The following is a 13,751-nucleotide window of genomic DNA, read 5'->3' as shown; positions in this document are numbered from 1 at the left end:
TCTTAACGTTTTCTTCTGTATATCCCTTACTTGGAGAGTTCCACAAAGTCATTTCACTGTTCTCCAGAATTTCTCTTCCTTGCAATGTGTATGAGAGGATCATAAGAACTAAGCTGTCAGGGTGCTGAGACCACTTTCTTTCATACTGACCAGCAGTTTCACACTCATTTGTCCGTATGCATATATCATTTGCCTTTTATCTTATATGTGGTTTCTAAGTTACATGGGGCATAGACCATCCGCTTTGTCCAGTGTGTACAGTGTTAACACAATGAGATCTTAGTCCTAAGCAAGACATTATTTAAAAAAAATAAATTAAAAAATGAACGAACAGGAACGAACTGAAGCTGTGATGTACGTGCAGTAACGCGCTGCACTGAAGGCTCCTTTACTAGGCTTTCCAATCACTGCCACTGCAAGAGTCATCACTAGTCATCATATGGTCTAGAAACTGTGTTGTAGATTGAGCAACTGTAGGTGCAGGTCCCACTCACCAGTGTTTACCTGGAGTTGCGTATTGCCTAATGATCCTCATTAGGAATCAAAAATATCTGGAAAAGCATACGACAGAGATAGTGAGCGATGATGGCTGGGAGACTTACGCAGAGCTTATTTGGATAGTCTCATTTAAAGACGCTATTTGCTTCGTATTTACTACTGGGGAGGAACAAGTGTGAAATAATGCTTGCCATCGACTGTGAATATGAAGCAGCAAAATGCAGGTCAGAGTTTTTCCATTCCATTGAGGAGAACAGAGTGACGAGACAAACAAACAAACAAGGCAATACAGACTCTAATATTGGTCCTAATCATGTCCAGGGTCTTGCACCAGGAACATCAGATATCGTCTGATGTTCTTTGACCTGTGCTCCTAGAAATACAAATTCAAATGCTGATCTACTAATCACCAACCTTGGAGGACCCTACAACAGCAACTACTGTTTTACTGCTAGCTCAGATGTTCTTACAAAGTCTCATTTCTGAATGCTGTAGGTCATGGATGTAGAAAGTATTTGCAACATATTTCTGGCTTCTGTTAAAGGAAATCTCCAATCCCATGTCCCCCAAATGTATTTAATAAAGGTTATCCCATCTTTTTGCCATTCCTATGCAAAAATTAAGATTAAAACTATGGTACGGATCACATTGCAACCTCAGTTTTCTGTAGAGATGTTCAACCTCTTAAAACATTCTTCTCAGTTTTTACCTTGGTCGTAAGAATTTGAACTAACAGAGGAATCATCACCATCATATAGTGGCAGGACAAGCATATCTGAGCTTAATTCATATCCATTGCTATTTCACAACCCCAATTAAGTTTATACAGAGTACACAAGACTAACTATTACCTCTTCCTTTTCTTGGAGCATATCTTTCCCCACAGTATACCGGAATCTTACAAGCTTTGCAGGCTCCCATGAAGAATACTGTTGTGCCAATCAACCACACTGTTGATGGTGTGATAGGACATTTAAAGTAGCAGCAGACATAAGACAATATTACAATATATTTAAAACAAAAGTAAAAAAAAAAAAGATGACAACCATGTGTACAGCTATCACACAGAGACACTATTATCCTCTGCCATCAACACTGTGGATGCACAATGTCTTATTTTTTTTTCTTCCCTCATGGGGAGATACCAGTATTAACATGGTATTTAGCTTCCTTGCATAACATGAGCACAGACAGAAGAAAATTCTAACAGAACAGTAATGTAAAAAACCAACTTTGCTCTAGAGGTAGATGAAAATTGTCTTGAAAAAGCATTAAAATGATTTAGAATAATTCAAAATCTTTTAGAACTAAGGCCAAAGACCATTCTGGACATCTTGAAAAAGACTACCTCATAAATACCTCTAAAAAAATATTAAAGAAATGAAAAGCAAATAGGAATGCTTATTTTATGTTGATAAAAAGCAAGTAGTCGTAAAGTTTTGGCTAACAAACAAAACAAAACTCTATATCCAGTCAAATACTTGTACTTCAGAATTCAAATAAAAAAAACCCTTCCTGTCCATTTAGGCCTGTGGTTCCTTAAGCATAAGTCTATTTTTTAAAAACACTAACTGTACGATAGTTTAACGAAAAAAAACACCAAACCCAAACCAAAACAAACACCACTCCCCTACCAAAAAAAAAAAAAAAGAAAAAAAAAGGAAGGAAATTTTATCAATGGTCCAACAGACTGCTGAATGAGGCAAGCTGGTCTTTTATAGTGGTATCCACTTTTGGCAAAAGTCAAATGAGTAAGTGATGGTTTAACCTCCAAATACACCACTTCCCTCTCAGTGGAAGCATGATGATAGAGGAAGGAAAAGCTATCTCAGGTAAGCTCAAACGATATGAACACCTTTCCAAAAGGAACTATTTTTAAGCTGGCTCTGCTGCCTTCCGTTCACCGGCAATTTTTAATCATGTGAAGTTGTTTATAGGTACAGGAGATGGAATAGCCTCCATCAGACAAAATATAATCTAACTTAGTACAGTGATCTATGAAATGGATTCAGTGCTTTAGTGTTTGTATTTTCATAAATAAACCAGTCTTTTATTTCTGCAACACTACTTATATATTTTACTCCTGATCCTACGCAATGGATGGTCTTACATGATGGATCTTACAGGATGGTTGAGTTTGGAAGGGACCTCTGGAGGCCAACTGCTCCAACCCCTCTAGCAGAGTCACCTACAGGAGGCTGCTCAGGACCATGTCCAGGTGGCCTTTGAGTGTCTCTAAGGATGGAGATTCTACCACCTCTCTGGGGAACCTGAGTCAGTGCTCAGTCACCCTCACAGTAAAAAGAAGTGTTTCCTTATGTTAAAACAGAACCTCCTGTGTTTCAGCTTGTGCCCACTGCCTTTTGTCCTCCCTCCAGACAACACTGGAAAAAGCCTCACTTCATCTTCTTCAGATATTTATACACAGAGATGAGATCCTCCCTGAGCCTTCTCTTCTCTAGGCTAAATTGTATAGCTCCTGTGAAAAGGCTGAACTGAATCAGTGGGATTAAGAATACAGAGAAAAAACTATGGCCTTCGTTAAATTCTGGCTTCTTCTTTACAATGTACAATATTTTATGGGTGACTTTCTCTTCTCTCCGTTTTGGCAGCCAAGCCAGGAAAAATTGAGGATCTATAAAACAGTTTAAAAAATAATAAAATAAATGAGATTAAAATGTGCAGTTTTTTTCCCCACAAAGAGCTAGTTATAACCAGAAAAAACACCTTAATTAAGAAATGGCCTGTCTTGCATGCCAGGCAGCACTGCAGCACAGAAGATACAATAATAATTTCAACATATCCTAGCTTGGACACTCAGTTATCTAATGTGGGAAGAGAACATTCCAAGTATAGGCTCATGAGGACTACATGGGCTGGACACACGTATATAAGAAATTGGGTGTGGGGGGGAGCAGGGTGTGTGCTCAGAGAACACCTTTTCAATAAAATGTTTTTCTACTCTCAGCTGTTATTTTGCTTTACTACCTACACACAAAATTATTTTAGAAGGAACAATTCCAGTAACATCAAAACTACATGTAGGTATTAGTTGAAAAGAAACTTAAAAAAAAAAAGAAATTACCTCCGTGGTTTTCCCATTAATCGTCTGATTTTCCCCCACTCCACTCTTGTCAATTTTCTGGTTTTCAAATTCGGAAAAGATTCTTTCAGGCATACACAGAAGTCATTATCTCCTTCAAATAGTGGTCTGTTGAAACACAATTGGTCCTCTGTTAACTACACTTAGTAAACTTCTGTCACAAAATTCCAAAAAACACCCATCCCAACAAATACATTGAAAACAAAAAAAAAGTATAAATTAGTCATGTAAACAAGCCACTCCTATTGAAAGGACAAATCTAACCTGAAATACATTCAACTGAAAACAAAGACAGAAAGTTTCCAAGACTGTTGTTCTATTTGAGCCTTACTAACAGTGATGTGCAAAAATGTTCCTCCATCTTGTTATTACAGGGAAATACATGTATTCATCCTGCTTTGTAATGTATATAAAGGCACCAAATGAAACTTCAGCGAAGCCAATGCAGAGTCATGAGGATACTGCAACACACTGAAGGAAACCATAAAGATATGGCAAAGTATTGAGAATAAAGGAAGGGACAATGTGATACTGAGAAACACGACGACAGTACCATTTTCATAAATTCATTCAATTATAAACCAGATGCTCAGCAGAAGGTTCCAAAATACAGGAAATTGAGGCAACTTATCATTCTCTACAGCTATACAGGTGAGACTTTTATTGTATCATACCATGACTCCATGATGAAGCAGAGGATCAGTATTATAGATGTGACAGTTCAGAGAACCTACCTACACAACTTATGAATTTCTCTTTGATGCTATGACCTGTCTGTATCTCTGTGTTTTATGACTGCCTTTTACTTTGTAGTACCACATCCTTCTTGGGCTGAAGAGACAAGGAAGCAGCAATGGATATGCCCGTCTAATAGCAGGTTAATCATTAAAGACTCTGTGCAACTGAAAGAGATCTCACCTGGTGAGAACAAAAGAATAACTGCATCCTAGATAAAGCCGCTTTCCTCCATTCTCTGCAGGGTGCTGGGGTTTAGAGGGGAATATCCCCAAACACAGAACAAAGAGGATCTTGGAAGCAACACCACTCTCAAGTGAGTGTGCAGGGTGGTGGGAGAGAGGAAAGGAGCATGGAGATAGGAAGACTCGGGCAAGAATGGAAGAGAATATTTTTGCAGTAGATGGATCTGCAGCTGTGGCATGAAGTGAAAAGGAAGCCACAAAGAATGCTCAGTGAGGCTCAGGAAACAGACAAGGAAGAGTATAAAAGTTTTATTTTATCCAGGTTTACTGTCGCTAAGGTAAGATATCTGTGTAAAGAACAACTGTTTTGGGTTTTTTTTGGAGAAAGAGAATCTGTATTTGATTGTTTTTACTGTCACTTGTCCCTAAGCAGGCAAACTGTAAATACAGAGCATCCACAAGATTGGAAGCTCTGGGAAATGGTGTGAGCTACAGCTGCATCTGGTTCTGAAGGGGCCTATGATCACTGTCATAAGTAGCTCTTTAGAAGTCTCTGAGTGTCAGAAGTCAATGGGATTTTACAGAAAAGTGTCCTCTGCAGCAGCATAGAGAGAATCCAACTGAAACATCTTCAATAATCTAATAACCACAGATGATAGTTGTAGAGATTAAAATACTTCAAACACTTATAGTAGACATGGCATTTAAATTGATGATTTCAATTCCAGATGAGACAATTTGATTAAGATATTTTGAGACTTGTACAGTGAGACATATTTTGTGAGTTGACAGTTAGCTCTATGCTTTAAACTTTTTAAAGCTTCTCATTAAGCCTCGATCATATCACTCAAAACAACATATAAAGTTTTTCTCCCAAAGATATGCAGTTTCTCAGTAAATTGTTATAATATCTTAACATGATCATATCTTACTAGCATTAGATAGATTGATAACTAGCAAAGAGGTTTTCAGAACTACCTGCTAAGCTCAAATTCTAGTCTACTGCTAGACAAAGTTCCACAGACAATTATTTAAGAATAAACTAAAAATTCTTAGACTGTTGTAAAAATCATAATTATAAATGTCACATATTAAAATGACTACTAGGAATAAGTAGGGTTTAGGTTCTTTGTTTTGTTTTGTTTTTCAAATAAGTTGGGGGGGAAGTATGTAAAGACTACTTCTTTCAAAGTAATTAAATCTAACTAAAATGGACATGTGATTTTTCTACTTGTGATGAACAGATCCTAAAAGGTTTTCTGTTGCTATGACTGCCTTCTCAGTTGGGGAAAACAGCCACAGCAATCATGATTAAAACAGGAAGGAAAAACAGTAATTATTTTGTTATGAATAGATTCTGGAAAAGAATGCTTGTTAATTCTGAAGCCTTTCTTTGGAATATTAAATACTAGTGTTTCATCTATTAGTCAATCAGTGTAGATTTTAAGATTCCATTCATCAATAATGATTTTTACATTTTAGAATTTTTAGTTTTTCATGATTAGGGACTAAATTAAAATGGTTCTTTTAAACAATTCACACCACCTTGCTAGTGGCGTTAAGAGAACAAGTGCCAAAGACTGAGGCACAAATTGCAGAAACAGTCTAGGAGATAGATTAGGAGATCCAAGGACACTGATATCTAAACAACAGCCGAATAGTCACAAGCCAGAGTTCTGTTAGTGATCACAATAAAAACAGGATGATGGGGAAGAAATATTTGAAATCAACATTTACATCTTTTAGGAAAGCAGCACCTTATGAAGCAGCAGTCTCCTTCCCATCCCCCATGAGTAACGTGGATCCAAGAGTTCAAAAAAGTCTAAATGTTCTGATAACTTAATGTTTTTAGCATCTAAAGCATGATATATAAAATCTTGTATCTGATAGAGGCAGAAGTGATTAAAAAAAAAATAAATCCATGAAGGAAGGCTTTCCATAGAAGACTACCCAAGGAACTACCCAAGTAGGCTGCTAATTATAAAAAAAAGAGAAAAAAACACAACAAAAACAAAACAATGAAATAGTTTTCAATAACTAATACTTTAAGAGTAGACTTTAGAGTATCTAACCAATATGTGGAAATTTGAAGCTCAATTTCAGAAAATAACTTGTTTCTATACTAATAAGAGAAAATTATATAAACCAAACATACTTATCTATATTTGAATAGAACCATTCGTATATGCACCACTTGTGAGCTTTGGGAAGTTTGAGCAGGTTACGAAGCCGTAAACCAATCTTCTGTGATACTTTCTTGTCTGGTGTTGGCATTGTTGTATTAAACTTCTACGTAGTAAAATAAAGGAAACAGTTAAACACAGTCTAACATTTGAATAATTAATAATTTATCGATTAAAATAATTAATTCAAATTCTTTTTCTTGATAAAAGTTTGCACATTAATAATTGTGACATTTTAATCGCATGTACTGTTTCATGACAATTTTTTTGTTGCAGACCTATAATAAACCTTATTGTGTTATATCAGCAATGCAATCAAACATAAGAGATGGCAAACTTTAGCACGATCAATACAACAAGTTATCTTTGTACAAACGTCTTCTAACAGAAACATTTTCCAACACTGAAACTACATTACTGGTAACAATAGCATGGCATTAAAGTACACATAGACTTCAAAAGTTTGAGGCACCACTGAACATTGTCTCAAGTGAGCGTAAGTGATGTTGTGGCTCAGGTGCCAGCAAAACCAACTGCCTGGTTTGCACTACTGCTTCTATTCTTGCTAACTCTTCTTAAACTGAGGATGAAGCTAGCACAGGAATGTAATACAGGCAGAGCTTTGAGCAGAGTGTTTGCTTTTTAGAAAACTGCAAGAGAAACTAGCGTGGACATAAGCAATCAAGTTTTAACTACATTTGAAAGCTATTTTATAAATCGCAGAAAAGACACTGTCTTAGATCGCATGCATGACACATAGACCTGCGTTTAAACAAGACCATAGAAAAATAATTCCATAATTTTCTTCCAGGGATGGCTGTCTTAACTGAGAAATAAAAACTCAGTTGCAAAAAAAAAACCAAACCAGCTTTTCAAGAATATTAGTTTAACTGGGTCCCCACACCATGATCAATTGTTATCCTTCCCCAAACGCTCAAAAGTATTTTGACCTTTAGTAGCAGCAATAATAGGACAAAGCATAAGGTAGGCACCTTGCTGGCTCCTGCTGCACTTACTTAACCACTACCTTCAAGATACAGGTCCCCTTTCTCCCACTCGAACTCCATGAAACAAAGCCTAGCAGGACAGCAAGATCTTTGTTCTACAGTATCTGCAGTCCCTCACAAATGTTTATCTAGCAATCACTGGACCTCCTGAACCAGATATTTATGTACAAACCAACCGGGCTTAGAACATTATCCAGGCATTTTTACTGTTAAGAAATCATGGTAATGAATAGAGAGAAACGTCATGGTCCTCATGTCTGACAAAACGGACCCAGCAAAATGACAACTGCTAACTCTTCCCCATTCGACACAGCAGTTCAGAAGGCAAGTAAGACCAGTATTCAAATAGTACTTTTTTCAGTGTGGCAAATTCAGGCTCATAAGGTGATGGTACAGAGAAGTGATTTGGATGACAAAGGTACTAGAGAGCCAGTTCTTTAAGACTAAGAGATGTCGCCCTGTCTAACAGCAAATAAAGGTTAAGAGAAATTACAGCTGCTCTTTCATGCTATATCAAGGAGTAGACAGTCAAGTGGAGGAGTAGAAAAACAAGCTGTTTGAATTGGAGGACACTATCATTACAGAATCAAGAAGGCTACAAATCTAGAGCGAGTTCCTAACTGTTGGAATACGTTAAGTTCTATAGCTGCCTTCTAAATGACGTAGGCAATGCAAGAAACCTAGTCAGTTATTAACTGAAGCTGAATAAATGTATGCAGACTACAGGATATGATCGTTTGCAGGAGCAAGATGGGCAATTAGTCTGGAATCCTTTCTAGCTCTGTATGCTTATGTCCAGGATCAAAAAGAAAAGGTATTCTCATAAACAAACTGAGGAAACCAATTGTGATGAAGAAAAATATAAGACTTTTGAATTGTGGCTTACTCCTAGCAACAGCTTTCCTCACAAGAATATTCATAAACCGATAATGCAACTTGAAAAGCAAATGTATTCTAATTTGCAACTAATACAGATAGGACTTGTTCCCCTTTTTGGTAAAAATATCTGCATACATGTAGGTACCTGTGGAACCATCGCAACCTTCTGATTTCTTTTGGGTGACCTTGTGTTTATTTGTCTGTCATCTTCTTCACAGAAGAGTCGACTCCGTTTTGAATTTCTGAAGGGCTGCATGTATCAAAATTAAGAATGAATTACAAGAAAAAAAAATAAATCTGATTTCTCTGTTCATGCACAGAATTCACAGTAAGAGAAATGGAATGCTTTTTCTCTTGTCACCTATTGGTTTTAAGGCACATGGTATGCAGTAAATAGTGCCTCCTAGCAGTTAGAGATCTAAGGGCTGAGAGTAGAGAAGAAGGAATTTAAGACTCCAGGCTTTCCAGTGCTAACTATAACCCATTACTATACTGCTGGCCCAGTTCCACGGAAGTATTTAGAACCTAACTCCCACTTGTTTCCAGAGGAGTTAGGTGTCTAAACACTTGGGTATCTAAGCTTAAAATAGTCCGTGCTTTGGTTGTAAGCATCTGTTAAATCGTTTGTTCTGAATTTTGGGTCAAAAAAAAAGGTTATTCAAACAAGTGTATTTGTTTTGGTATGCTCTCAGTAAAATATTAGCTGGTGTCCTGGTTTCAGGTAAAACACAATATAATTTTTTTGCAAGGATTTCTTATGTATCAAATAAACTGTTGTGGGTTTGTTGGTTTTGTAACTCATTGAAAGTGCCTATACTGCAAAATGCTAAGAAGCTGAAGTCCAAAGAAACTAAAGCTTGAACAAGTGATGTGAAAATATCAGAAAAGAGAAGAATTTAGAATTTATGCTAACTAAAATTTACTCGTGTGCTAAGATGTTATAGCTCAAAGAGAATTAGAAAGCTGATTGAAAACAAGAAAACATATTGCAAATATGTGTCATGAAAAAAATACTTCATTTAGTTATTCCTCAATATTTTACCCTATGACAAAAAACTTGTGCTTTCAATGAGGACAAGAGTAACCTGTGACTGGCTGTTAGTGCTGAGAGCAAGCAGCTTTTCCTTCCATGAAGACTTTGTGGCCCAGCACAGGAGCCAGCCGCAACTGAAATGCGTCTCCTTTGCGGAACACCAAGACTGCACCCTGTAGCATTCCTCGTACTTCAAACTATTTACAAAGGTGATGAGTAAAGGCAGAACAAACGTAGATTTCACTTCTTTCAGTACAGATGGTCAGAGTGCTACAAATTGACATGGGTATGGAATCTATAACACTCACAATGTGAAGAATACTGATGACAAAGATAGGCCCTTAGTAGGAGTCAGAAACAAAATAAATCAACAAAGTGAAATAAAAGTTCACTAATAGGCATTTACACTTAAGAAAGACATTTAATAAGTTTGTGACTGATTAAAGTATCCGGTCAAAAAAAAAGACATTCTCTATTAAATTAATTAGTGGTAGCAAAAAAATCTGTCTGTTCCATGCCATGAGAACAGCTGGAGCTTTCCCAGGGAAATGTGCCATTCTCACTCTAAATTATATATATTTTATAAATATAACTGCACAGGTGCATTTAAGTAACAGTAGTGCCCTGTACGTGCTAGATACCTAAGCACATTCAGCACACAGAGGAAAACATCCATTCCTTGTAGATGTTACAAACCAGAAAAGTGACACAAACCGAACAGAGGAACTACATATAGGCAAGGTAACCAAATGGTGCCCACATCGTATTAACACAGTAATTGATTTATCATATTAATTGTTATGGATGTTATTTTTCTTGTCACCCAGTTCTTCTCTTCACATCTTCCAATTCACTAAGCCTCAAGAACAACGTTAAATTTCAATTACAACGTCTTTATGTTCCTTTTCAACATCTCTGCCATCCTTGACAAACCATCAACCTAAAAAAGAAAGGTCACAACTATTCTAACTTTTGAGCAAGAAAACAAATCCACAATCCTGTTCCAACAATAAAAGCTCTTACATCACAGAAGTCCAGGACTTTTTAACTACAGCATTCTGTCCACAGGATGGAGAGTCAGGTCCCCATTGAATATTTACAATTATATTGACATTTGAGATCCTAATTCCAGAACAACATTTTTCTCCCAAATGTCTATATTGCTCTTTGTGATTTTATGACACTAGACCAGATGAAAAGTATGTGCCAACACAGGAACCCAAATGCTAAAACAATCTAGACAATATTTAAGAGTTCCCCCAACCTTATGCTAAAGCTGCGATCCAGATCAAGAGAACTGTTTTACAACCCTTGACAGAAGTAGCCGAATTCTAGTCCAAGGAACTATCCAAAATGATAGGAGTGTTTCATCAGTCTGGATTGCCAGTGCCTCACGCGAGAATAAAGTAACAAGCATCACAAAGAGGTAGCATCCACGTTAGCTAAATACGTCAGGCATTTTTGGAAAGATTTTTCAACTAACAGTACAACATATCTGCAAAACTTCCAGTGTTCGGGGAACTCAAACTAGTGCAGAAGACTACATCACATCTCAGCAGCACGGGCCACTGCTAACACATCAGACTATCCACTGATCTTTCTTTCAGCTTTCTACAGAATACTGGGCTACATTAAAAGTTTGACTCCTTATTTTTAATACCTACAGCCAGCATACCTAAAAATTGACAAAGTTTTCATAGAAATGTTTTGCCTAGTGACTTCAGTTCTTTAGCACATGTGATCTTCTAAGTTACCAGTAAGGCTTGTTTCTGTGAGTAGATGAGCATTCCTGGGGAACAGCTGAAAACCATGACATGAACTCCTGCAGGAATTAAGGGCCATAACAAAGTTCTGGTCACTGTCTGAACTGCATTTTGTAAACCTTATGTTCTCTAGCATAAACATATAGCAACATGTATATCTATCCATCTGTGTGAATCCTACCAAAATAAATATCTTCCCTGTGTAAGTTTCTCTTTACAGGGAGAAGATCACAGAACAAGCTCCACGTGACAGATGTTAGTCACATCACTTAATGCACTACTGGATGCTGCTCAGATATTTTGATTATGTGCAGAGCAAGGAAGTGTGATAGTTTTCAAACATGTTTCCCTTCCAATAAACAAACAGTTCACAAAAAATAATGATTTGAATAAAAAACAGGTGATAATTCTCAAGTTGGTCACAATTACTGTAGAAGGTAGCAGCACCAGAAGGGTATAGGAGAAAGATCTGCCTAGCAATTGAGACAGTATTTCATATACTGTCCAAGATGCAGTAAAAAGAACACACAGTATTACACATGTAGGCAAATAAGGCACTGGGTGCAATACAGCTGGTGGCAAAACCAAACCAAAATCATACAATTCAGTAAGGTAGAGGAGGTTAAGAATAGTCAAGAAAAGCTTGAATGTGATACAATTGAGAAAGAAACAAAAATAGAATATTGCAAAAAGAGAGAGGGAAATGGTCAACCCAAACACATGCCCTTGGAGGATGCAGGCTCTTTAACTTTCATTCCTCCACCCCAAGGCTGTTCTTTAACAAAAGGTCTCCTCTGAGTCTTCTCAGAACGCTACACCACATGTCACTGACATTCCTTTGGTTATATTAAAATCTGCCCCCAAAAGGCACAGTGATGGAAGTGCATTATGACATTTTTCCCTTCCTTTTCTTTATGCATCAGTTCTCAGCCATAATTAGCAGCGAGATATTTCATGAGATAAAACAAATGGTTGATCGGAAATGGCGATTACCAAGTTCGAGGTGGTAAATACAGTACAAACATTTCACACAGCACTTGCTTTACAAAAAAGAGAGAAAATGATTACAAGCTATCGTGAACAAAGTCAGCAATTTAATTTGTTTGATTATTAATTTATAAAATGTTTTCATCTCATATTCAAACTGTGTAGACTGCTCGTGAAGGACAGAGTTTAACATTCAGAAATTATGAAACTATACATCTCAGCCAAATTTTTTGATCCTTAAATTTCATTCCCTTTATAGTATTTTACCAATCCTGAAGTTGTCTTGTTATTGCTTCTTACCATTTCCACTGCAGAACCAGCATTCTTGCTTTTCCAAATGGGTGTTTTCTGCAGAGAACTATACTTTTCATTCCATGAACTGGATAAACTTCCCTCTGTTGTGAGGAAATCATGTCATTAATATACATATATGTATGTTTTAACATAACTGCTATCCAAAAGCTAGTGTAACATCATCAACTACCAATATATTTTTGTTACTTGCAACACCTTCAGATTAAACTACAAATGGATTTTAGATTTCAATATTTTTATTAAATTGTTCTGAACAATAATTAAAAAAAATTGAAAGAGATTTTCAGTACATGGAGAAACACGAACAAAATATTTTTTACTCCTGAAAACATTTAGATTTCTTGAAACCTCCTTTGCTGGAATCAGTTACTTCCACTGCCAGGCTGACACACATCTAGACAGCTGTACTGTGGCTGTAACTGAAACCTGGAGAAGGTAAAACTCTACAAGACCTGGCCTCCTTCTGGTTCTAAAAAAAATAAGTGGGTGCAGATCAACAAGTAAATCAAATTTTATTGAAACAAATCTATATTAGTTACAACATATTCAACGGAACATGTCTTCTTTCTTGTGTAATAGAAGTCTTGTAATATATGAAGAAACTTCTATTGTTGGGCAGATTATAAGTATCCAAAATTTGTATGAAAGTTCACAAAGACAATTTCAAAGAAAAAGATCTAAGATTTTTGATTTAATCCACAACTTGCTGACAGAAAACACAATGAGATTGTGAAATTCCTTCCCATTGTAAATTTTGTCACATGTACAGGTCTCACTAAGAATCCTCCTAGCTCATCCTCAAGAGAGGAAAGATTACCTCAATCTTCTCATCAAACCTGACGCCTAGGCAGTAGGAAGAAAAAACACATTTCAGGAATTTCACCCAGAAGAGCAGTGTCTAAATATACCACAATATACGTAGTTTCAACCACCAAGGATTATTAGTCTATAGAACTATCAGATATCCACAATAAAACTGATGATATTTCAACAAAAAAACTTATTCAGTGTTATTTTCTTGAACTTTTTGAAGCCAGAAACTAAGTACACCTGAGAGTCAGAT

General features: G+C 36.6%; 1 protein-coding gene across 4 annotated transcripts in view; it reads right to left on the bottom strand.

Moving 5' to 3' along the window:
• Positions 1–13,751, bottom strand: part of LIN9 (lin-9 DREAM MuvB core complex component) — a gene marked incomplete at its 5' end in the record, with an annotated part of 40,652 nt that overhangs the window by 15,156 nt on the left and 11,745 nt on the right. For 3 of the 4 annotated variants that reach the window (XM_082481423.1, XM_082481424.1, XM_082481425.1), the window contains 4 exons: positions 3,584–3,709; positions 6,677–6,810; positions 8,736–8,840; positions 12,674–12,768. In XM_082481423.1, coding sequence (XP_082337549.1) covers positions 3,584–3,709; positions 6,677–6,810; positions 8,736–8,840; positions 12,674–12,768 — 460 coding nt within the window. The remainder of the gene's footprint in view (positions 1–3,583; positions 3,710–6,676; positions 6,811–8,735; positions 8,841–12,673; positions 12,769–13,751) is intronic. The other variant, XM_082481426.1, reaches the window with a different exon arrangement.

This window comes from Vanellus vanellus, assembly GCF_965231255.1.
Source record: "Vanellus vanellus genome assembly, chromosome: 3".
Classification (NCBI taxonomy): domain Eukaryota; kingdom Metazoa; phylum Chordata; class Aves; order Charadriiformes; family Charadriidae; genus Vanellus; species Vanellus vanellus.
The sequence above is the reverse complement of the archived record's forward strand: the minus strand, read 5'-3'. Positions and strand labels throughout refer to the sequence as shown.